The sequence below is a fragment of the Filicampus tigris genome, chromosome 1 (assembly GCF_054856515.1).
Source record: "Filicampus tigris isolate MCC_2025a chromosome 1, RoL_Ftig_1.0, whole genome shotgun sequence".
NCBI classification, from domain to species: domain Eukaryota; kingdom Metazoa; phylum Chordata; class Actinopteri; order Syngnathiformes; family Syngnathidae; genus Filicampus; species Filicampus tigris.
This window is the reverse complement of record NC_141217.1, coordinates 3,181,303-3,207,180: the sequence shown is the minus strand read 5'-3', so window position 1 is coordinate 3,207,180 and position 25,878 is coordinate 3,181,303. Positions and strand designations below refer to the sequence as shown.

Sequence of the window (25,878 nt, the reverse complement as noted above, 5' to 3'; positions counted from 1 at the left end):
GAAACAAGGCATTGTGATGTGTTAAGCAGCAAAATCCACCCATTTTTAACAATCTCAGGGGGCGGCCATTTTGTCACTTCTGTCGACTGAAAATGACATCACACAGTTGCTCGGGGCTCAGGTAACGGCCAATCATGAAAACAGATGAGATTCTTCTTCTTCTTTTCCTTTCGGCTTTTCCCTTCAGGGGTCGCCACAGCGAATCAATTGCCTCCATCTAACCCTGTCCTCTGCATCCTCTTCTCTCACACCAACTTCATGTCCTCCCTCATTACATCCATAAACCTCCTCCTTGGTCTTCCCCTAGGCCTCCTGCCTGGCAATTCAAAACTCAGCATCCTTCTACCAATATATTCACTATCTCTCCTCTGGACATGTCCAAACCATCTCAGTCTGGCCTCTCTGACCTTATCTCCAAAACCTCTGACATGTGCTGTCCCTCTGATGTACTCATTCCTGGTCCTATCCTTCCTGGTCACTCCCGGAGAGAACCTCAGCATCTTCATCCCTGCCACCTCCAGCTCTGCCTCCTGTCTTTTCCTCAGTGACACTGTCTCAAGAACAAACAACATCGCTGGTTTCACCACAGTTTTGTACACCTTTCATTTTAGCTGAAACTCTTCTATTACATGAGAAAATTTGCGCGTTAGATTATTAGTTACTGTAAAAATAACAACCCAAAACTGATATATTAGAGTAAGGTGTTACTTTTTAACGCATTAATGTTATCACTGAAACTTGATGATGTCTAATGCACTCCAGATTTCAGGCATTCAAGCATTTTTGTTGAAACACTACAAATGCTGTACTTAAAGTGGAAGTCTACCCAAACATATTTTTTCAAGAATAAGACCACTAGTTGAAACAAGGCAATCTGATATATATTGTGTTTGTGGAATAAGAGTTAATCCACCCGTTTCTAGTCATATCCAGGGGGGCGGCCATTTTGTCACTTCTATCGATTTTGTCACAGTGTCTCAGGGCTCAGATAACGACCAATCATGGCCCAGCTTCAGAAAAAAGGTGAGCTGTGATTGGTCATTACCTGAGCCCTGAGCGAGACAAGGGACAAAATGGCTGCCCCTTGTGATGGCTAAAAGGGGTGGATTTAGCTGCTTAACTCATATTCCTCAAACGCAATATTAATCAGAATGCCGTGTTCCAATCAGTGGGCTTGCTGGGAACACATTTTTGAAAAAAATGTGTTTGAGTTGATTTCCTCTTTAAATACATGTTTTAGATCGCTGTACTCTACATCAGTATTTATTTTTCAGATTATTTTTTTACTTTTACTCCCTAAATTTGAAAATATATCTGGAATTTTTACTCCATACTTTGTCAAAACAGAGTCTTTATCAAACACCGCAGATGATTACGCCATGTGAAAAAAGAAATAGAAATAGAATTTTTTGATGTCGTTGGCAAGAACAATCATTAGTGGAGAATACGTGTTTTGTGCCATCTTATCGTCGCTCTTCTGTGAAAAACACTTATGTCCAATTTTTTAACTATATCTATATATATATATATATATATATATATATATATATATATATAATTACAAAATTAAATATTTAAAATTATGGTAAAATATAAAAGTCGAGCCAATGTCAGCAAGCACTTTGTTCAGTAACAACATGCGACATGTAATGTGATTGTTTTACTTCTCACAAGCACTACATAAATAAATAAAAGGGGGAAGCTATTGAATGTGTTGAGCATTTTTTTTAAAAACTTTTGATTAAGTGCAGGAGTTGACATCTACTTCCATTTTTACAAGTAAATGTGTTTCTAGAGTGAAAGTGCTTTTGCTACCTCTGCCATTCCTCAAAGTCAGGCCCAACACATCCATTTGGTTTTGCTGGTGGCCCAGAGCAACAAGAGAAATCTTTTCAGTTAGATTGCCATCTACTGGAGAAAGTCATAAACATCCAACCGGCATTTCAAGCTGTCTCAAAGAACCGCCCATAAAATACAATCAATCAATAAATCAAAACCTTTATTTAACCAGAAAATAACATTTTTATAATAAAACATTGCCCCTCCTTGAGCCGTCACCTAACAGTGGTGGAGGGGTTTGCGTGTCCCAATGATCCTAGGAGCTAGTTGTCCGGGGTTTTATGCCCCTCGCAGAGTCACCCATGGCAAACAGGTTCAAAGTGAGGGACCAGACCAAGCACGGCTCACAGGCCCTTAATGATGAGTTACAATATTGGATCCAGTTTTCCCTTGCCCGGACACCGGTCCCCGGGGCCCCACTGGATGCCTGGTGGCCAGCCCTGCACCCATGAGGCCCGGCCGGGCTCAGCCTGAAAAGGCAACGTGAGTCCCCCTTCCCATGGCTCATTACCTGTGTGTGTGTGTGTGTGTGTGTGTGTGCGTGTGTGTGTGTGTGTGTGTGTGTTGGGGGGTGATAGGTGATAGTGCCCAGTGAGGTGGGTGGCAGCAAAAGGCAGGAACCTTGGCGAGCCGATTCTAGGCTACAGAAACTAGCTCTTGGGAAATGTCACCTCTCTGGCAGGGAAAGAGCCCAAGCTTTTGTGCGAGGCTGAAAGGTTCTGACTAGATATAGTCAGGCTCACCTCCACACACAGCTTGGGCTCTGGTACCAGTCCTCTCGAGAGGGGTTGGACACTCTTCCACTATAGTTTTGCCCAAGGCGAGAGGTGCCAAGCAGGTGTGGGCATACTTATTTCCCCCCGGCTTGGCGCCTGTAAATTGGGGTTCACCCTGGTGGACGAGGGGGTAGCCTCACTTCGCCTTTTGGGGGTCCTGACAGTTGTTTGTGCCTATGTACCAAACAGCACTTCAGAGTATCCACCCTTTTTGGAGTGAGTGCTGGAGAGCTTGCCCCCTGGGGACTCACTTGTTCTGCTGGGGGACTTCAGAGCTCACGTGGGCAATGACAGTGAGATCTGGAAGGGCATGATTGGGAGGAATGGTCCCCCGATCTGAACCCAAGTGGTTCTGTTACTGGACTTCTGTGCTCGTCACAGATTATCCATAACGAACATCATGTTCAAACATAAGGGTGTCCATATGTGCACTTGGCACCAGGACACTCTAGGCCGCAGTTCAATTATCGACTTTGTCATTGGCATGTTTTGGACACTCGGGTGAAGAGCGGGGCGGAGCTGTCAACTGATCACCATCTGGTGGTGGGTTGGCTCAGATGGCGGGGGAAGATGCCGGTCCGACCTGGCAGACCCAAACGTATTGTGAGAGTTTGCTGGGAGCGTCTGGCAGAATCCCGTCAGAAGGAGTTTCAACTCCCACCACTGGCAGAACTTTGCTCACGGCCCGGGGGAGGCGGCCAATCGGAGCTGTGGCCGTAGGGTGGTCGGTGCCTTTCGTGATAGCAATCCCCAAACCCGTTGGTGCACACCGGCGGTAAGGGGTGCTGTCAAGGTGAAGAAAGAGTCCTATCTGGCCTGTGGTACTCCGGAGGCATCTGACAGATACCGGCTTGCCAAGCAATATGCAGCTTCAGCCGTCGCTGAGGCAAAAACTCGGGGGTGGGAGGAGTTCGGCAAGGTCATTGAAAATGATTTCCGGACGGCTTCAAGAAAATTCTGGTCCACCATCCGGCGTCTCAGGAGAGGAAATCAGTGCACCATTAAGACTGTGTATAGTGGAGATGGGGTGCTGATGACTTCGACTCGGGACGTTGTGGGTCCTCAATTCCACCGACACGCCTTCCATTGAGGAAGCAGATCTGTCCGGGGTTCCTAAAGGCTCTGAATGTCGTGGGGCTGTCATGGTTGACATGCCTCTACAACATTGCGTGGACATCGGGAACAGTGCCTCTGGATTGGCAGTGGTGGTGGTCCCCCTTTTTAAGAAGGGGGACTAGAGGGCTTGTTCTAATTACAGAAGAATCACACTCCTCAGGCTGCCTGCAAAGATCTATTCAGGGGAGCTGAAGAGTAGGGTCCGTTGGGAGGTCGAATCTCACATTCGATTCGAGGAGCAATGTGGTTTTCGTCCCGGCCGTCGAACAGTGGACCAGCTCCACACTCTCGGCAGGGCATGGGAGTTCAGCCAACCAGTCTACATGTGTTTTGTGGACTTGGAGAAGGCATTTGAACGTGTCCCTCGGGGAGTTCTGTTAGGGGTGCTTTGCGAATACGATGTACCGAGTCCCCTAATACAGGCTGTTCGGACCCTGTACCACCAATGTCAGAGTTTGGTCCTCATTGCCGGCAGTAAATTGGATTCGTTGGATACAAGTGGCGAAAATGGCCTTCGTCTGCAGGGTGTCCGGGCTCTCCCTTAGAGATAGGGTGAGAAGCTCGGTCATCCAGGAGGGACGAGGTGGCTCAGGCATCTGATTAGGATTGGCGCCTCCCTGGTGAAGTGGTCCCGGCACGTTCCACTGGCAGGAGGCCCCGAGGATGACCCAGAACACGCTGGAGGGACCATATCTACCGGCTCGCCTGGGAACGTCTTGGGATCCCTTCGGAAGAACTGAAAGACGTGGCTGGGGAAGCTGAAGCTGCTGCCTCCGCGACCTGACCTCGGATAAGTGGTAGATAATACACATTGAGAGTGAGGTCTATTTTTCAAGAGTGATCTCGCCTAGTAGGCGGAATACAATTGACATCATAACAATAACAATACAATGTACTGTATACATAAAAGCTTAAAAACACTTACATAAAAGTAAACATAATAGGACACATAAAACAGCATAAAAGAACACGGTCCAACTACTTGCAGAAAAACTGTCCATCAACTACAATCCATCCAGAATGTAGAGCAGTAAATACTAAGCAGTTAAAAAAAATTGTGCGTGTATAGCACTTTTTTTTTTATTCCTTTATATGTTTGCATCAAAATGCCATGTTTTTAATATTACAGAATACTAATGAAGATTTTATTTTCTTGAAGCACTATAACTAGAAAACTCTCATAGAACAATTTTTGATTGCCACCACGTACACAATAATGTTTTATGTTGCTGGAATATCGTAGTTTGAAAAAGTATATTGAGTTTAAATGCCTGCCTCTCTTGAAACCCACAGCTAAGAAAAGATACCCCTGGCTGTGTCCAAATTCACAGGCTGCGTCCTTTGAAGGCCGCATTTTCGGGTATTTTGTATTGGTCACATGACATGGGGGGGATATGTGTGATGGTTTGTTGATTCGTTATGTGCCCTGTACCTTTACATGATGTTCTCATATTGTATTCATTGTACCACATTATACATGTTGTGAATTAAAAAAAAAAAAAAAAAGATGACGTCACTTCTGGCGCGATCCGACCACACATGGTTTCCTAATTCTAGAAAGACAATTCGAAGGCGCCTTCAAAAGCTCCTCGTCGTGTTGCTTCTGTGGACCGAATAAACCATGGCAAATTTGTACAGGCTTAATGTGAATTTGGACACCAAATGTGGTCAAGTCGCGCCGGAAGTGACATCATTATTATTATTTTTTTTTTCATTCCCGCTATGTGCAGGTAACCATAAAAGCACCACAGACACACCCACTATCTATCTGTATTCTAAAAGGCTTTCGTTATATTTCTACAATATATATATATATATATATATATATATATATATATATATATATATATATATATATATATATATATATATATATTACACCCTCGCTGTGCAAAGGAGAGATTCTGCCACTCCTTCTTGCCTGCTGCTGTCAGACTGTTTAACAAGAACATCGGACAAACTACATCTACAAACTGGCGGACATTAGTGCAATCGTGCAGTCCTGCACCTGAGCTTATATTGTGCAGTACTCAACATTCCCTGCTACTGTATTTTTATTTTTATCCAATGCTGTTCCTTATATTTCACTGCAGCACTGCAGATCTGTCACTTAAAGTATTTTTTTCTTCTGTGCTGTGTACAGGCTAAAATGTGTGTTTCGTCATACTATATATCAGAGCTGGGCACTTGACCATTTTTTGCCGCGACCCTCCACCCTTGACTTGGGTACCCTTCCGGCCGCGACCCTCCGGCCATATTCATAAACATTGTCGGCCCTAGCCCCATTCCGCCCCCAGCCCCCCCCCCAAAAGAAAGCGTGCAATACCACAATCCCTATAACAGCAGTTGTCGCTCGCGCCGACGCGGGAGTAGAAAGAAGCCTAAAAAGAAGCCTTTCACCGAGTAGTAGATCATTTTGGGCCGCCTCGAGAGCACGATTAGTGGGTCGGACTAAAATCAACTTCCGGCCATGCTTAGTCCAGCCATTTTTTAAAATTTGTCACCCCCCACCCCTCTGCCCCAAAAATGGGCACCCGGCCGGGCCGGAGGGTCCGACCGGTCCGGCCCAGGGACGGACTCCCCAGCTCTGCTTTATATGTGTATGTATGTTGGTGTGTATATACATGTGTATATACACATGGTTACTGCGTATATTTACATCGGTATGATTCTGAATGTTTGCTGTTAATGTTATACATTAAACGGCTACATTATGCCGCCGTCCCTGTGTGACCTATACCTTTGCTGCTGTAACGCTGAAATTTTCCCCACTATGGGATCAATAAAGGCCTTCTTATCTTATCTTCTTATCTTAATACTTCTTGATATTTTGGGCGTTTGATATTGCCTTCCATCCTATAAATATCTCACACACCCCAAGACTGAATGTAAAACTTCTTTTGGGTGAATCTCTGATCGATGCGGGCTCTTGTCGGGCTTCTGCAATATTTGCAGCAATTCAAATAATTCAACCGAATTATTATATATATATATATATATATATATATATATATATATATATATATATATATATATATACACACATATATATACACACATATATATACACACATATATATGTTTGGTTTCTGTGGTACTTGCTTCTGTTTCGTTGTTCAGATTTTTAACTTTTTCCCGCGATTTGGTACGTTTATTTGCGAATGGAAAAGGGACATTCACTTTCAGCGTCGACTCCGTCCAATAGACGAGCAGAAATCATCTGAGCCAATAGCGCGCGTCTATGAGCCAACTGATGACCAATGGGCATTTAGAATAGTTGCTAAAATAAACCAATAGGAGGCTAGCACCGTTGTGAGCCTGAAACTGGGACTGCCGGGCTCAAGTCGCCGCGTCTCCACCCGGCTGGTCTTTTTTGGATCTCTGCAATGGCGGAACAGCAGCAATTCTACCTCTTGCTGGGTAACCTGATGAGCCCTGACAACAATGTCAGGAAACAATCAGAGGTAAGGATTCAACTCTTCCATTAGTTTTCACGCTTGCCAAGTGGGAGATTGTAGCCAAGTGGCGCGTCTTGTGGAGCCCAAGCTAACCGCCCTGCTAGTGCTATGTGTAGCCGCGCGTCAGGTTCGGTAGCCCACGTGCAATGTAACCCAGCATTGGCTAGTGGTCAGCTAACGATACAATGCTAACCTACTGGACCCTGGTGCGTAGTTTGGTTGGCACGAGTGAGCTCAGAAACGGGCATCGTCTTCGTGACATTCGCAGAGTTGCACGCACGCACCCCCACCCACACGCACACACACACTGCTTCGTGTTGTTGCCAGTCGATTAGACTGGGTGTAAAATGTGGCCGTGAAGCATCTGAAATCCGCAGCTGGTGGGAAAGCTTGGCGTCTAGCTAAGCCCAGTGTACAGGAAGTAGCATGGAGCTACATAACGCAAGCTACTTCCCGGTTGGCTAACTTACTTAGCAGGTAAACTAGCATCGTGCATTAGCACTGCTCAGCGAACGTGAGGGTCATTTGATTGGTTTTCCACCCGAAGAAGGACTTTATAATGGCATTCATTATTAAAAAATAAAACATTGTTGCGGAAGCAAAGGTTGAGCCATGTAAGACACATAGTATGTGTGCATGTACTTGTCTTGTATTATGTTACCCAGAGGCTCTCTGTTACACCTAATTGGGAGCTTTCTCAAATCAACCACCTGCCATCTTTATAATATAATCTCGACTAACTTGTTTGTTTAGAGTTGTCTCGAGTCATGAGCACAATGACGACCCGCTTGTCGCGCCAAAGCTTTGTTATTACGAATATAGTCCAGGACCTCTGCAGCATCCAAGTTTTTCTTCGAGATATTTGGGGCTTTTTAACAATCAGCCGTCAGTACCCTGACGTCTTTAAAACGTAAACTCTCTGCCTCGATGCCAACTAAAATAATCGGATTACACTTTTATTTGTTCCACACGTAAATGGCAAATTGTAATTAATTACGATTAATACTTAGAGCAGTCTGTGGCCCTTTTCATGGCATGAAATCAATACATAGCACCTATGTCTGTTAAGCTTGCAGAACTTCAGGGTCCCCTGTTGCTTGATTTTCACAGAGGCATTGGTCATACGTTGTGGTCGTCAATGTTTGTCAGTGGAAAGGATCATTGTAATTTTATTGCGGCTTTGACAGTTACGGGTAGGACTGAACGTTTTTTTTTTTTTTTTTCCCCTAAATATGCAAATATTTTTTTGTAGGTCCTCTTCCCATGTAGTTTTTAGGGGGGACAATGGTCCCTAGCTTCATCACGGATCACCTTCCGCGGACTCGCTACATAGCGTATTTTTTATTTTTTTTACAGTGCTATTTTGTATGCTTTTATTTAACAGCATACAAACCCATATTGTCTCCTAATTGACTGGCCGTATTAAATTTTCTTTGGTGACGGAGAAGAGGAAGAAGGCTCAAATTGTGAAGTTAGATGTTGTGAACGTTAGATGAGCCTGGATTGGTTGTGTGTATGACTGTCTTTCTTTTACAGGGTTCATACTTTAAGTTAAGAGTTCCAATAACAATGACTATTATGTTATATCATTCATTTATTAACACTAGAGCCGTAATTGTTTAAGTGTTACTGCAAAGAGCCACATTATACATATGGGTGGACATAAACTTTTTTTTTTTTTTTAGTGGGGTTGCCTTTACATTAAAAAAAGAAAATTAAAACGACCTTTGTTGAACTTAATATTTTTGTTATGCTCTGATTTTATTGTTATTCCCCCCTCCCATTTTGAAATTGAACTTGGTAGTAGGTTTGCCACAAATGATTATTTTGCTAGTCGACTAATCACTAACAGTAGTCTCGATTAGTCAACTAATCGGATAATATATAAATCGTAGCAGCAAGCTGCTGCTCTTATAATAAGCATCATTCGCTTACATCTTAAATTCTTTATGTACAAACTAATCATGAAGACAAGACGATAGTACATTTAACTTGTGTTAAATTTTGCAACTCAAGCCATCATTCCTGACATGTCTATAAATAAGGGAGCGATTTAAATTGATGGCGATACTCTGGCCTTAAAATTTTTTAGCTGTAATTCTTTAGTGCGTTTAAAATTGAATCAAAACTATACACTATGCAGAGTTGCACTAATACAGTGAAATTATCTATGAATACAAAAATAAGTACTTGTATGCATATTTCATTCTTCTTGGGCACCAAGATCTTTTTTTTTTTAACGGAAGGTAGTGAAATCAGAGGAGTAAATTGGAAAAATGCTCTGTGCTAAAGAAAACTGAAATAAACGCTTGTATTGGTTTTGAATTTTTTGTTAATTTAAACTTTATCCAAAAGGCTTTGTTATTCTTTTCACTAGTATGCATAATTTAAAAGTAGTAAATTGAGCTACACAATCAAAATGTGGTATGCACCTGTAACAAAAAACGACCCATTATTTGCATTAAAACATAGTATATTACAACAAACTTAATTATGGGTTTTATTATGTGATGCCGATGAGTGGCTCATATGTCGTTTTTGTGTTGAGTGCTGATATTTCCCAGTTCATGAACGCATCACTCCGTTCGCTAGTGAGAGAGAAAGAGAGAGAGCAAGTGTGCGCTTCCTGCTTCGCAGGGCATAAACAGACAGATTTTTTTTTGTTAATCAACGCGAGTTTACTGAATAATGGCTGCTTAAGCCATAGAAGATGCTATGACGTGTTAGCATACCAAATAGGACATCGTGTTACACGTGTGTATGCTAACTGCAGCTAGCTTCTAGACACAACTGTGCCCATGTCAGATATGAAATCAGGCATAAGCCATAACTTGCTTCCTTTTTTAAATGATCGGGCATCCCCATCGTGCTGCCATGAAAGGCAGATTTGCATTATATTGGGTATATTTGGTGAACTGCGCCGTAACTTTCGGACTCTGTTGCCAACACGAATTAGCCCTTATCGTGTAAGGCTTACACTACTTTACCCACATTGCTTCTGTTTACATCACATATCACCCGGATTACCACACTGCGCATGTGCGTTGCAGATAGGAAAACAGCCAGCGGGAGAAGAGCGAGACGTGTCAGTATCGAGAGTAAAAAAATGTGCCAAATAAATAAATATATAAATTAAACGACGCGTTTAAAATTGTCAATGCTTTTGATCATCGACGACGACGTGATTAGTGGACTAATCATGGCAGCCCTACTTGAGTAGTGTTGCCTTTTCTACCAATGTTTTTTCCCCTCCATCTCATTTGTCAAAGTGCATGCGTGAGATGCACGTAGCTGGTACCCTGCTTGCTGAATGTCATCTGTTCAATTGCCGCGTTCGAACAAGGCCTCGCAACAACGTGCCCATATTTGGAAGTGCTGACGTAGCAGCCGACCATTAAGTAAAAATTGAGGATTTTCCCACTGGTTTACAGAATGTATCTTTCATTGTTACAAAAGAAAGCCCAGTCTATGCTCATTTTAAAAAGGCAAATCAAAAGGAGACAAGGTGTATCTTTCAGGGTTATTAATACAGTAAATGTACTTCATTTATCAAAGCTCCCTCCATTGTCCTTGTGCTGTAACTTGTAAATAAGTTCGCCAAAATAGCCTTAAGGCCTAGGTCCTGAAGCGTCCTGGCGTCTGAATGCGCCGTCTGATTGGTGTAGTGACCACAGTCGTAGTGTCGTAAACCGCCGGGAAGCGGCTGGTGGGCGTTTACGTATGTTGAATCGGCGTTGCCAGTCGTGACATTTGGTCACTCTGATTGGCTGTTAGCTAGGAAATCAGCGCTCGGAGCACCAACGGGAAGTGGCAAATGCGGATAAACAGTGAGCACGCCTTCGCCGCCTTAATCTTCTTACAAGTACAAGAGCAAGGGTTGACAATTTTAAGTATTTCACAATACCGTATCAAGAACGTGAGGGTTTACTTCGAGTGGGAGTTCATTGTGAGCGAAGAATATAGCTGAATGCATTGTTTACGTTTTTATAACCCGCCCCCGGCCAATAGCTTTCCGGTTGGAGTTTCCTAACCATGAGAAATAGTGACGATTGCCACCGATGGTATGGAAGGATATTACATCTCACACATGCGCAGGAGTTACCGTGTTTTCCGAGCTATAAGCCGCACCTATCTATGTTGAAAACTTTTATATTTACTGCATTTACAGAAGGATGTATGTACCTGAGCAGATTCTTTCCTAACAGTGCCTTTTAACACTGCAGCAATGTTGCTAAACAGTACTTATCGTCATTTCACTGCTGCCGCTCCAGTTTTTCAGCTAATGTCCACCATCTATTGTTCTACTACATTCTACATATGCACCTGTCTTGTTTTATGTTAATAAAGTCAGCCAATCCAACACACGACGTCCTGCCGACTGTACGAAATCAACAATATCATTTCACATCGTAACAATAAAACAGACGTAACATCAGCCAATCGCATTCATGTGCACTTCAGGGACCTCTAGGAAAACATAAAATCAAAGCATTACAGCACCTAATGCAATAACCTAGTCTATGGCGCCCTCGCCCGTTGAACCCCTCCACATGCAGTCACATCCAGTTTATTGGAAATGTATTGTATTGAATTGCACTGTCATTCCGGTTAGAGCGCCCCGAGCAGTGGAAGAAAAATCCACAGAATAGCCGCACCGGACTATAAACCGCATGGCTCAAAACCTCGGAGAAAAGTCGCGGCTTATAGTACGGAAAATACGGTACTTTCATGGTCTGTGTCACTGTCTGTCGTTGCAGTTTATTTTTCCAGCATGACGTGCCGACAGCCGGCCGAATGCCACAGGGGGTAAGCGTCTGTCACTGTTGGCCAATGTCGGATTGGTCTATCTAGGCCTTTAAATGGCTTGTCAGCCCCTCTCCTTTTGGAAACGCTTTCTGACGTCACGACGGCCCCGCCGGAAAAGTAGAATATGTTTCAATCCGAGGGGATTTGCTGGCGTGGCAGACGTCCAAGTACGCGCAGCACCGCCCAGCAATGCTCCATTCTGTGGTGCTTCCCCTCAGCACATACACAATGGTGTTGACAACGGCGCGCTGCGAGTTCACAGTGAAAAGGGCTTTAAGAGCCGCATGAAACCAGGCAGAGCCGCATGTGGCTCACGACTCGCGCGTTGTCCGGGGCGTGATATAACTCCTCCATTGTGGCGAATGCTTCAATTGCAGTTAAAATGCATTGCTGCCACAGGAGAATATCTATGGCGCTGTGTTGAGCAATATCAATCGTTCTGGCTAGAGGCGGGCACCAAATTATCTGGAGGCAGCCGCCTCGCAATTTGGAACCCATGAAAATCCCTGGTTGCTTATAGTATTTTCTTTCTTTTTTAAATTTTTTTAATTTTATTTTTTTTAATGTAGTTGATCTCCAAATTAGGAGCGGTACTGGAGTGGGAGTCATGCTGAACGGCAGCAGGGCGGGATCGTAGTCATTTTCGATGGGGCAGGATTTATTTATTAATTTTATTTAAGAGGTGGTCTGGGACAGGAAGAGATTTGTTTTCTTTGGCAGTGGGATGGAACGGGGGTGAAAATCCACTCCCTTTATCACCTCTAAAGGCCTCTTTATACTCCTGCGTACGCATGGGTGACAACCTGACAACAGCCGCATTGCATCACGTGACTGAGTTGTGCTTCGCATCTGCGACACGTCTGCAACACATGCCGCACACATCAGAAATTGTTACTGCGTGCACAATGGAGTGAGTGCGCGTTCTCGCTCGTGATTGTTCCGTTTAGTCACATGCTGTGATGACTTGCTCAGCTTTCCCTGGCTAGGTTCCTCAAAACACAAGGCCTTTTATTTCTCACCACGGAGTAGATGATCTGACCACGCAGGTCGCAGCTCGCCGCTGCTGCAAAACAAGCTAACTTGGCGGCGGTGTGGGTGTGTAAAGAAGCCTACAGATGAAAATGGTACCACCTATGCCGCCGCCTTGATCGATTTCACAATACAATAAAATGCATCTAGTCATCTGGGTCCCTTTGCTGTAGCAGGCACCACCTCCATTGCTGTCACTGTCGCTTTGTTTGTTGTTTGGCAAAGTAAAGAGGGCGAATGGAGTTGGCCAGAAAATGCAGAAGAAAGTCCACACTGTGGTCTCCTAGTCAGTATTAGCTGGAGCGACGTCCCCCCGATAAGGATTGAAGTTGTAAGACGTTTTCAAAACATGTGTGGGTATCGTACAAGTTAAAAGGCAAACTGTGCAAACATTGCCCCCTTTGCCAAAAATGTCGCAATTATGAGGGCTGTGTCTCCCAATGCCCTGCTCCGATTTACAGAAAAATTGAGATTTTTGTGTTGTGCCATCACTATCAACAAGTAGGGTGGGCATCGTTTGAATTTGGGTGATTCACATTGTGGTTCCTCGATTCGATTCCGGGTTCCTAACGATTCCCGATTCTGATTACATTTTTAATTTATTTTTTCTTTCTTTTTTTTGGGGGGGGGGGGGGGGGGGGTCAAATATTAGTTTCATGAACTTTTCTACTGTTATGAATTTTCTCCAAAGATATTTTTGACAAATATATTATCAAACCTATGAGCTTGAATTATTATCCACAAGAGAGCTTTATATTGGAGCACCTCAAGAAAATACTAGAGATACACCGATATGCTTTTTTCAGGGCCGATACTGATTATTAGTAGTCAAGGAGGCCGATGACTGATATTTCAAGCAGATATTCATTTTCAATGAAAAGGAAAATATTCGCATCAAAACCTAAAGAAAATTTACTCTTAACTTTGTTGTAACCTCTTTAAGCATGTTTATGGAACAATGTTTCAGGTTTGCATAATGGTGATTTTTAATCATTATTACAAGAAATTTTTGACAGTATACATCTGTTATAAATTTCTAACAAAAGGTTCAGGGAGAACCCAGGATTGTCAGCATCTCTTGAAGGATAAAGGAAACTTTAACAATAGCTCCACGTAGTTTTCTACTGTAAATGTCAAAATGACAGAAATGTTAAACTTTCACATATCTTTGTTTTGATTTCCACAGTTTTAAATTGATTTATTATCGGCCAGCAGAGTTTTAAAAAAAGACTGATGCCGATATTCGTCAAAAAGCCAAGTATCGGTCTATCCCTAGAAATTACAATACAATACAATACAGTCATGCAGCTTACAGCATGCTACTTAACACCCATTATGGGCAAGCCAGGTGTGCAAATAAAAGAAAAACTTGTGCTCGATGTGGGCATTAAACATATTTCATTTGTGTACTTATTACTTACCCGATTCTGACTGTGGTGCGGTCCGTATCGCTTGGCTGAGGGTCGGACTCGGAGCTGGCGACCCCACCTCACTATTGGCGCTGTGAGCCTGCGTGCGCAAGCACACTAAGCATTGGTAGGACGTAGAGGTGGGCGATTATATATCGTCATCGATATTATCGTCAATCTTGCTTTCACGATGCAATTTTACATTATCGAGTATTAATACTGCCTCTAAAGGCATAACGACTCGAGTCGGTTGACAACAGCAAAGTATGAGGAAATGCTGAAAAATCAGTGCGCATTGACGGTAGAGGGGGAGGAAGTGATAATCGTTCGCCGAATCAGCGGGCAGGACCCGGACTCTGTCTGCACTGCAGCGGAGCATGTTTCAAATAAGGAGGAGTGTCGAGCGGGGATTTATGGCGGGGCGCGAGTCCACGTCGCCCGTAGTCTGTAAATGGTTTGGGCTTCACAAAACTGAGGTCGGTGGGAATAACATTGTTAGATGTGCCAAAACGGTCACCGTGAAGAGCAATTCTGTCATATGGATGACGAGGAAAACATGGCGACCGCAGAAGCACGCTGCACACACACCCTGAAAACAGTCGCCGAGTTGAACCAACAAATATAAACGCACGCATGCACTCGGGCACTAATGCGCACACACACACACTCAGTACTTTAGCGAGCAAGCCAAACGTGACAACCTGGATGATCGGTTCGCATTCAGGTTACAGCTTTTAGTCCGCATCATTCATAACCAGCCTGTATTCCTGAGGCATGTTGCACAAACTACGACGGTTTATTAGCGTGATGCCCGAACACACCCAAACATGAATAAAGTCACAAGTCTCCATATCACAATGATGAATGAGTGGGAAAATGAACTTTTCTGTAAATTGCAGTTTTGTTATTCAACTTTATTCTGAATACGGTGGCCAATAAATGAGAATGGGTGTTGTTATGAAGACGTCTTTTTTTTCTCTCGCTGGGAGACACTTCGTCACACGTCACATATCAAATACATTTTTTTTCTTATTCTGATTCCTCTAGTAGTTGGCGGTGGTACACCTGTACCTACTGCAGCTCAAAATGTCACATCATTATGGAATAACAGAGACATTTAAATGACATAAATATTCCCAAAAATCAATGCAAGTCTTTACATAATTTTTTTGTTCTATATTGCTGTAGAATATCATTGTTTTGCAGAGGCTGTATTTAGCAATTTGAAAGAGATGTTGTAGAGTATCGTCAAATTATCGTAATCGAGTTTTTTGAAAAAATATTGATTTTTATTTTTTATTTTTATTTATTTATTTTTTTTTGCCCCATATCGCCCACCCCTAGTAGGACGTTTTGACAGGTAGGTAGATCACACCGGTAGGTCGACGCAAAGAGTCAAAGACCGAACACTCTAACAATTCTACCCCGTGTAAATGGCGGGTTTAATCATACTAGACGTGCAACCTCCTTTGTACGAGATGAATTTTTTACCTGTTGCACTGAGCACCTTGGATTATTTTATGAAGTGCAGCCCCACTTTTGACCTGTGTCGAACATCTATAATTATCACACCACGCGAGCATTATCCTTTCGTCTTCGTTGCTGCCTGTGTATTGTCGGCACCTGTTGCTCGAATGTGGCACCGACGTTGTAAAACCTGAACGATTCCGGTAGAGCCCAAGTGCTAGTCCCGATGCCCAACCCTATCAACAAGTACACTGAATTTCATTACAATCCAAATCTGCTTGGTTAAAACTTTCAGATTCCGTTTTTGGGGTGATTGAATGGAATGACCAAAGGCTACCTTCTGTTCAATCACTTTGCAGTCTTTGGTGCCAAATACTGGCAAACTTGGGCCATCTCATCATGCGTCACACAGGCGCCGTGTTTGGCAAAGGAGAATTGGCAAATATTGCTGCATCACGGTGTCACACTGATCGTCCCTACCAAATAGATTGAGTGCAGGAAAGTAATAGTTTGGGGGTGTCTATATTTTTGTCGCCGGGGTATTGTAAAAAAAAAAAAAGTTTCCCTCCTTAAAAATCTTAATGATTTAAAAGGTCATAGGTCAGCAACTGATGCTTTTTCATATTTTGAAGGGACCCATGTCCAATTTGAATGTATCTGTTTTTGTTTTTACGCTGCCTTGTTGCTTATCCCAAATGTGCCACTTCAAGAAAACGATCTGAAATGTCACTTGACCCGTGAAAATCCAGCCTTGCATGTCTCCTCTCTAAGCGCTGTCCATTTTGTATTTCCAGGAGACCTATGACACAATCCCCGGTCAAACAAAGATCACGTTCCTGCTTCAGGCTGTCAGAGATCCATCCGCTGCAGAGGAGGTGCGTGCGTGCGCGCGCCCGCATCTGTACACTTCTGAGAAGCCAACAGGCGTTTGTGCAATTTTTGGGTGACAAATGTAGTCCTGGCACTTTGGCCATGACAACTGTTTGCTATGAGTCAGAGCTTTGGTATTGGGGTACTTGTCTATCATCCCAAGTCTCCCAGCTGCTCGGTGCCTGCAGCTAGCTCTTTACCTCCAAGCTGATATTTTTAGTCTTGAAATGGGAGAAGTCTGAGAGGCGCTCCTTCCGGTTCAGGGAGGATGCTGCTTGGATTGCATAAGTCTCGGTTAGGGCAAAGATTTGTGGGGAAGGGAAAAACTGGAATGGTTTCTGGTATTTCCCCCCACCAGGTCAGACAAATGGCAGCAGTGCTTCTGCGGCGGCTGCTGTCATCCTCCTTCGAAGAGATCTACCCAGGCCTCACAGTTGACATGCAGACAGCCATCAAAACGGAACTTCTGAGCAGCATCCAACAGGAGACGTCGCCAAACATCCGCAAGAAGGTCTGCGACATTGCAGCAGAGCTCTCCCGCAACCTGATTGGTAATATTTGAACACTTCCCACTCGGGTTCCAAAATCATATCGGGGCTTAGTGTGATACAACAGACTTGAGATCATAGTTGTTGTTGTTTGAAATCTAGATGATGATGGCAACAACCAGTGGCCAGAGCTGCTTAAGTTCCTGTTTGACTGTGTCAATTCGGACAACGTTGGTCTGCGAGAAGCCGCCTTGCACATATTCTGGTGAGATACTTTCTGCTCAATGAATTGGCTGCAGTCTCATGTGGCGATCGTGCTTGCAAATGGTCAGGTCCTGTCTTGGGTGGATGTCCTTAAGACATCTGGGGACTAAAGTTTTGTCTTGCTTGGTTCCAGGAACTTCCCGGGAATCTTTGGCAACCAGCAGCAGCATTACATGGATGTTATCAAGCGCATGCTTGTTCAGTGCATGCAGGATCAAGCCAACCCTCAGGTAAAATGCGCCCAATTTTGGACTGCTCAGCTCAGTAAGTTGACGCTTGAAATGTTTGTGATTAGTCAATGTTTCTTACGGATCCTTCAGATCCGCACACTGGCCGCCCGGGCTGCGTCCTCTTTTGTCCTCTCCAATGAAAGCAACTCAGCCCTGCTGAAGCATTTCTCCGATCTACTGCCAGGCATCCTGCAGGTCACACTCTTGCCCGTCCTTCCTTCACCACTCTATTGGGCTTAGTGATGCACATTCTGAAAAATTTCTACCAATATCTATAGCCAATAATTTCCTGCTCTGTATGACCGATATCGATAAGTGTTTTTTTGTATACTACAAATATATCTGTTGTTGCAACTTAAAATAATAAAAAGTTTGAATGCAACAAAATATGGCAAGGATACTAATTACAATGTTTTCGATAACATTAAAATACATTTGAATATTTTCAACACTTGAGAACAATTGAACATGAGATCGTTCGGCATATTAAAAAGATTCTGAATCGATTCATAGGTATTAATAATCGATATTTAAAGTTTAAATAAAAAAACTAAAAGCATGTGCAAATGAAGTGCCTTTGTACGTCAGATGTCTGAGCTAATACGTGACAAGATGGCGGAACAAGCAAAACCTCATACGAGCACAGCAAAGTCAAAGTGTGAAGTATAAATCATTGCTCTTGAGTTTTTTGTTTTTAAAAAGGTACCAGTGTTTTTCATGGACTGTAAAATGCAAGCCAATGTAATGATTCATCAGAATCGAATCGAATTGTAGGCCTCGGAATGGAATAGTATCGGATCGATTCATGAGGTACCCATAGATTCCCACCCCTAGTTTTTACACACTACTGACATTTTGATTTATATCCAGGGCTTTACAAAAGGCTGAGGGCACCCAAAAATGTGTTTATTATTCAAGCCTTAGGGGAGTATCAAATCTCAGCGAATATTTAATGTTTGATATCCCAACCACTAGAATGAACGATGGAAGCATTTGTTGTAATTACTTAATTTTATTCCTTATTAATGTATACTCGGCACCCCTTGACAGAGGGGAAAAAAAAATCCTGAAATGTCGAGGTTTATTAAAAAAAGAAAAACTGAAATATCATATGGTCAGGGGTCTGAATACTATCCGTACCCACTGTATGTTAACTTTTAGAGATTGATAGAAAGCCCACAGTTTTGAGATATTTGTAGCGATTGTTTACTGCATCCAGGGACTTTTTTTTGTGTTTGAGATGCCCGACTGTTTGAATGCGCCTCGTGTCCCGACGAATGCGAGAGATGTCAGTGTCGAATGTGATGTTCCTGTTACGATCCTATCCGTTTGAGCCAATGATCGCTGCTAGTTAACTTGGCGTCAAAGTACACATCCCGACTTGGATATTTATAGAGGAACGATTTAACATGACGTGCATCATATACACTCGTGAATTTACATGGTTACCACCTGCCTTTGTTGTTGGTTCTGATCAGGCAGTGAATGAGTCCTGCTATCAGGGAGATGACTCGGTCCTCAAGTCTTTGGTGGAAATTGCAGACACGGCACCTAAATATCTGCGACCAAACCTGGAGGCCACTCTGCAACTCTGCCTGAAGGTGAGTCGGGGAAGCGAGTGCAAAACGCGAGATTTGCCCCGCGCTCCATGCTATGCTGCTGATGTCCACCCTCGCCACCTTTCTACAGCTGAGCGCGGATAGCAACTTGCCCAACATGCAGAGACAGTTGGCGCTGGAGGTCATCGTCACCTTATCCGAGACAGCCGCAGCCATGTTGAGGAAACACACCGCCATTGTGGCTCAGAGCGGTGCGTATTGCTTGACGATGTTACCGATCCTTGTACGGCAGAATACCTCGGTCATTCAGAAAGTGTGTGTTTGTGTGTGTGTGTGTCTAGTGCCCCAGATGCTGGCTATGATGGTGGACCTCGAAGAGGACGACGACTGGGCCATGGCCGATGAGCTGGAGGATGACGATTTCGACAGGTAACCTCGACCTCGCTGGCAAAATCCAAACCTCCTGGCGGCATTCTCGCCTGAGACGCTTGCTCCGCCCGCCGGCCAACAGTAACGCAGTAGCAGGAGAAAGCGCTCTGGACAGGATCGCCTGCGGCCTGGGGGGGAAGATCATTTTGCCTCTGATCAAGCAGCACATCAGGCAGATGCTGCACAACGGTGAGCGCGCCGGCGTTGACGCGGGCGGCAGACTCTGTCGCTCGCAGACGCGTGTTCGGCGGAGCTCGACTCAAGCCGGCGTTGCGTTCTAGCTGACTGGAAGTATCGCCACGCCGGGCTGATGGCGCTGTCGGCCGTCGGCGAAGGCTGCCACCAGCAGATGGAAGCCATCCTTAACGAGACGGTCATCTCCGTACTGCACTTTTGCGCAGACTCGGTAAGAAGTCGTTTGTGCGCTCGCACCGTGCCGCTATGAAGCGGGTGAACCGACCCCAAGTGACTCCTCCTCAGCATCCGAGGGTGCGCTACGCCGCTTGCAACGCCATTGGACAAATGGCGACCGATTTCGCGCCGACTTTCCAAAAGAAGTTTCACGACAAGGTAAAGTCCGATTCAAGCGGGCCGGACCACTGGAACGATCGCGTTTGCGGACTGCGCGCTTCCTCCCGTCCAGGTGATCGCCGCGCTGCTTCAGACCATGGACGACCAGAGTAACCCCCGAGTGCAGGCGCACGCCGCCGCCGCTCTCATCAATTTCACGGAAGACTGCCCCAAATCTCTGCTCATCCCTTACCTGGACAACCTGTTGCAGCACCTCAACGTCATCATGGTGGCCAAGCTGCAAGAGGTAGACGGACGTCCAAAGTGAAATCCCTTGAGTCGCTGCCGGCCTTCAGAGGTTCTTTAGAGTTCTGTCTTTGCCCCTCCCCGAGTTGTTCCAAAAGGGCACCAAGCTGGTCCTGGAGCAGGTGGTCACCTCCATTGCGTCGGTGGCCGACACGGCGGAGGAGAAGTTTGTGCCCTACTACGACTTGTTCATGCCCTCGCTCAAGCATATCGTGGAAATTGCCGTGCAGAAGGAGCTGCGCCTGCTTCGGGGCAAGACCATCGAGTGCATCAGCCTCATCGGCCTCGCCGTCGGCAAGGAGAAGGTACGGCGCCAGTGCGCCTGAGGAGGAATGCGTTGCCGATGGCGCGTGGTCCCGCCCGCCCGCCCGCCCGCCACCGATCCTTTGCGCCTTGCCTTTCTCTCTTCGTAGTTCATGCCGGATGCCTACGCCGTCATGCAGCTGCTCCTCAAAACCCAGACTGACTTTAATAACTTGGATGACGACGATCCGCAGGTGAGGAGGCTCGGGCGGCCGCACGCTTTCAAGCTGGCAACTTGAGTCATTTTTACAATGCTCATCTTTATCCAGATCTCGTACATGATCTCAGCCTGGGCCAGGATGTGCAAGATCCTGGGAAAGGACTTTCAGCAGTACCTCCCCGTGGTGATGGGCCCCTTATTGAAGACTGCTTCCATCAAGCCCGAGGTGGCTCTCCTTGACAGTAAGTTGGCCTTTATGCTCATGCCGTTCTTCTTATGCGGGAGGTTACGCCAAACGCTGTTGCTTTGCAGCCCAGGATATGGAGAACATATCGGAGGACGACGGCTGGGAGTTCGTCAACCTTGGAGACCAGCAGAGTTTCGGCATCAAGACCGCCGGCCTGGAGGAGAAGTCCACCGCTTGCCAGATGCTGGTAAGCGCGCGTCTGCTGCCTTGCGGCAATTCCTTGCAAAAAACGCACCCGCTGAACTTGTCCACGTTTGCTCACACGACACGCGCCAGCAAAAAAGGGATTATTGGTAGTTCATATGAAGGAACAACACAGAGTGGCTCGTACTTGTATGAAGTTGAACAAAAGAGCAATAAAAATGGGAACATTTTGTAGTCTTACCAGATTGTCACACTTTTCCGATTTTGTACTTGAAACCATGAAGAAAAAAAAAAAACCTTTTGCGTTTGTAACGTGACAACGTGTACAAGTTGAAGGGGTGTAAATACCACAAGCAACTGTGCATCAAGTCATTGAGACCATTTGTGTTTCAGGTGTGTTATGCCAAAGAATTGAAGGAAGGTTTCGTAGAGTACACTGAACAAGTGGTGAAGCTGATGGTTCCTTTACTCAAGTTCTACTTCCACGATGATATCCTTGCCGTTGACCAGTTGGATATGTTGCATAGATGAAAAAAAAAACAACAAAAAAAGTTCTGTTCTGTTGTCTCAAAAGCACCGTAAGCAAATCATTTCTACCGGCCAGGAAGAGGACTGCTGAGGAAAGCATTCATTTCCTTAACCGTATCACGCGTGCGAGTGGCAGCGGCCGAGTCCATGCCGCTGCTGTTGGAGTGCGCGCGGGTTCGAGGGCCAGACTACCTCACCCAGATGTGGCTCTTTATGTGCGATGCCCTCATCAAGGCTATCGGGACGGAGCCGGACTCGGACGTCCTGTCAGAAATCATGCATTCGTTTGCCAAGGTAACAAACTCGCACCCGAGTCATTGCACTGCAAGAAATGCTGGCGCGCTGCTCCGCGTGGTTGGCTGGCAGGTCTCCAAATGAGCGCCAAAGCGTTTTTCCCCTCAAGCTGTTTGTCGTAAATGTTCACCCAATGAACTCCCCGCAAAGCATGCCTGCCATTTAACGTTATCCCAGGAAGCCTGCTAGCTCGGTGCTAACGTAACATGGCAAATCCCATAGGCAGGCTACTGTGATCCTTTGAAACCAAACTGTTGTGTACGACTCACAGGCATATTCTTCTCTCCTGGAAACGTTTGGAACTGCGGGAGTTTAGGAGGCTATTTTTACTAAACGTAGGGTGGAGCGATTAATCGTATTCAATTCAACATGACAATGTAGTAGAATATCATTTTCAAACCACAAAGGTTGCAGTTAAAAAAAACAATCTGATTCATTTTGGTCAGTCAATAGACTTTGTGTGTTTTACTTGCGGTATTCATATAATGTCGTACTAGGTTCTGTGCAGTCCACAAGTTTACATATCATTGTTTCATGAAAAGTTGAAGTGGGAAAAGTCACGGATTTGCATGCATTATTGTTGTAACTTGACTGATTTGTGTTTGCAGCACACTGGTAGAATTTTGTGCAGTTTTCATAATGAACATTTAAGTCAAAGTAAGTTATCAACTCTTATTGAAGTGGGTCAACTGTCCAATTTTCGTGAAAGCTTAACCCATTAGTGTGTATAATAAATATGATATTGCTGGATGTATTGCTTGTTCGTCTTGGGGAAAAAAAAAAAAAAAAAAAACAGCCCCAAAATCATGGGAAGAGGATCTTAAAAAAAAAAAAAATCGCAATATCTTGGGGAATCACCTTCATTCTTTTTCAAAATCGTTCAGCACTACTCGAATGTATACCGACCGGTGCGTTCAATAGATTTCCAGTGTTCTAACTGTCTCCTTCTTCTCACCCAGTGCATCGAGCTGATGGGTGACGGCTGTCTGAACAACGAGCATTTTGAGGAGCTGGGCGGCATTTTGAAAGGCAAACTGGAGGAACATTTTAAGAACCAGGAGCTGAGGCAGGGTGAGGCTTGACAAGTGCCGACTGCATGTCGCCTCGCCGCTATTGTCCTATCGTCCTCCACTTCCTCTTACTGACGCCGCACACTTGTCCTTGCAGCTAAGAGACAGGACGAAGACTACGACGAGCAGGTGGAGGAAACCTTGCAAGATGAGGTAAATGCTGCATGAAACTTTGGGGGCGGGGGTTGAATGCACTCCTAACGCGGAGCCCCTCTGGTGTCTCAGGATGAGAACGACGTGTACATCCTGACCAAGGTGTCGGACGTCCTGCACTCTGTTTTCAGCAGCTACAAAGAGAAGGTGCTCCCTTGGTTTGAGCAGCTGCTCCAGCTCATCGTCCAGCTCATCGTACGTGTTGATCCGTTGGCCTCGCTGCATTTTGCCCGGTTACTCCGGACTAGTAACTGACTGAAATGTTGTCCTCCAGTGTCCCAACAGGCCATGGGCTGACAGGCAGTGGGGGCTGTGCATTTTTGATGACGTGGTGGAGCACTGCAGCCCATCATCCTTCAAGTACGCAGAGTACTTCCTGCGGCCCATGTTGCAGTCTCTGTGCGACTCCAGCCCCGAAGTCCGCCAGGCGGCCGCATACGGTGTTGGTGTCATGGCGCAATATGGGGGAGAGAACTACCGGCCGTTCTGCACAGGTACAACCGGATGACCTGGCAACCTCTAGTCCTTTTGTTGAGCTGGCATGGGGTACAGTTTTTGTCCCGCAGATCTATATCCCGAAATACATCTAGACCATAAATGGCAAAATAACAAGTATGTGTCATGACCGACCCCCCCCTGGATTTAAAAATTGCCCTGTGCAAGTGATTTTTGTGTGCACAAATTTAGTCTATTTGGGTATACCGATAGGGGGGGGGATCAAATTTCTGCTCAGGATGATTTTGTAGTGTGAGAGGTGTCACCATGTTGACTGTTTTCCCGCGCCATCCAGAGGCCATCCCCTTGCTGGTCAGAGTCATCCAGGCAGCCGATTCCCGCTCCAAGGAAAACATCAACGCCACAGAAAACTGCATCTCAGCTGTTGGAAAGGTCATGAGGTTCCGGCCCGAGTGTGCAAATGTCAATGAAATCCTTCCCCACTGGATCAGCTGGCTGCCTCTCAATGAAGATAAAGAGGAGGCCGTCCACACTTTTGACTTTCTGTGTGATCTCATCGAAAGGTATGACGACGTTCAGTCTGCACTTCCCTCGAGTCTTGCGCGATGCGTTTCCCTAAACTACCGTCTTGTTTCCGCAGTAACAACCCTATTGTACTCGGACCAGACAACTCCAACCTACCCAAACTCTTCGCCATCATTGCTGACGGGGTAGCGAACGAGTCGGTGAAGAGCGAAGACGCTTGCAGTAAACGTCTGACAAGCGTGGTCCGCCAAGTACAGGTGAGCTCCGCATCTGCCGAGTGCACTCGTTCACCCCTGGCCGCGTGACGGACACCGATTGTTTTTGCCGTGCCAGGTCTCAGGAGGATTGTGGTCCCAGTGTATAGCGACGCTAAGTGAGACTCAACAGAAAGCCATACAAGATTTACTGAATGCCGCCTGAGCCTCCTGGTCAGACTCCCGCCCTTAAAGTCCCTGAAGAAAAGTTGACTCTTCCACACACTCCTCCTCTTGATCTGCAGGATGTAGGATGCTGGCTTCACCCTCCCGACCACCCCTCCTCCCCCCAGCCCCCGGGCCTATTATACACACAGCACCCAATTGACTGGAGCAAAAGTTGAGGACCCCGACATCAAGGACTGACTGTCTCATTTCCTCTAGCTAGGTGTTTGTTTGTTTCCAACCATTCCCTCAAGTGTGACTTGCCCCTGCCCAGAGACACATGTTCAAACTCACTAATAAGGATCGGGGGGGGGGGGGGGGGGCTTACTTTGGTGGGAGAGTCGCATGGGACAGGACTTTCTATTGGACTGCACAGCTCAGTGAGCTGAAAATGCACACTGGGCAATCACTGCCTGTCTCCTGTGAATTTCTATGTTCGCCCCCGCCCCCACACACTTTTTTTTTTTGTTTTGCTTTTGGGGTGGTTCCTAGTCACCTGGGGGGAGATGACCTCTGTCAGAGGGTATGTTTCCAAAGTAATGGCATGTTTTAAGTGGCTAACTATAGTGAACATAGTGAATTTACTTCTTCGGGGAGTCAGTGTCAACTTAGCAGCTTCCCCTCCTATCCATAGCCTTCCGAATTGCTGTTCAGATGAATAAGTAGTTTTTTTTTTTTGTTTTGTTTTTTTTTCCCTGAATGTCAAAGCACCACTTTTAGGTAGCATTGGGAAGGGAGGGGGAGCTCAACCTGTCGTTGGTCGCTGCCAACCAAGTTGAAGTCTAACTGCTTGTAGAATATCTGTGCGTGCTACCGTACTCTTTGCTATTATGGTGTTAATAACCCTTTACAGCCCTGCAGGTTTGTGATGAAATGTCACAAGTTCCTACAATAAAATTCCATTGAGAATTCAGAGGTTTTTTTTTTTTTTTTATATGAACTTGTTACTTTAATCATGATGCCGTTTCGGGTATTGACATGTATTTACGGGGTACTTCATAGGTAATGCACATGGTTAATGTG

At 45.3% G+C, this 25,878-nt stretch overlaps 1 protein-coding gene across 1 annotated transcript; it reads left to right on the top strand.

The window, feature by feature from the left end:
- The first annotated feature begins 7,038 nt into the window (after positions 1-7,038).
- On the top strand, positions 7,039-25,768 carry ipo5 (importin 5). The gene is made up of 26 exons (XM_086047480.1): positions 7,039-7,195; positions 16,695-16,775; positions 17,129-17,321; positions 17,421-17,523; positions 17,656-17,752; positions 17,843-17,947; positions 19,231-19,353; positions 19,442-19,562; positions 19,653-19,740; positions 19,823-19,929; positions 20,022-20,146; positions 20,221-20,310; positions 20,384-20,557; positions 20,643-20,861; positions 20,970-21,053; positions 21,129-21,261; positions 21,332-21,453; positions 21,804-21,900; positions 22,060-22,232; positions 23,192-23,303; positions 23,400-23,455; positions 23,528-23,650; positions 23,730-23,949; positions 24,246-24,474; positions 24,552-24,693; positions 24,770-25,768. The coding sequence occupies exons 1-26, from the start codon at positions 7,118-7,120 to the stop codon at positions 24,854-24,856; spliced, it is 3,282 nt and encodes a 1,093-aa protein (XP_085903606.1). The 5' UTR covers positions 7,039-7,117; the 3' UTR covers positions 24,857-25,768.
- The last annotated feature ends 110 nt before the right edge of the window (positions 25,769-25,878 follow it).

Bases quoted from the DNA above. Each gene is read 5' to 3' on its own strand.
- ipo5 (XM_086047480.1), top strand. From the start codon at position 7,118: ATGGCGGAACAGCAGCAATTCTACCTCTTGCTGGGTAACCTGATGAGC. The intron at 16,776-17,128 runs GTGCGTGCGTGC...TCCCCCCACCAG, and splicing joins ATCCATCCGCTGCAGAGGAG to GTCAGACAAATGGCAGCAGT. The intron at 20,558-20,642 runs GTAGACGGACGT...CCCCTCCCCGAG, and splicing joins TGGTGGCCAAGCTGCAAGAG to TTGTTCCAAAAGGGCACCAA.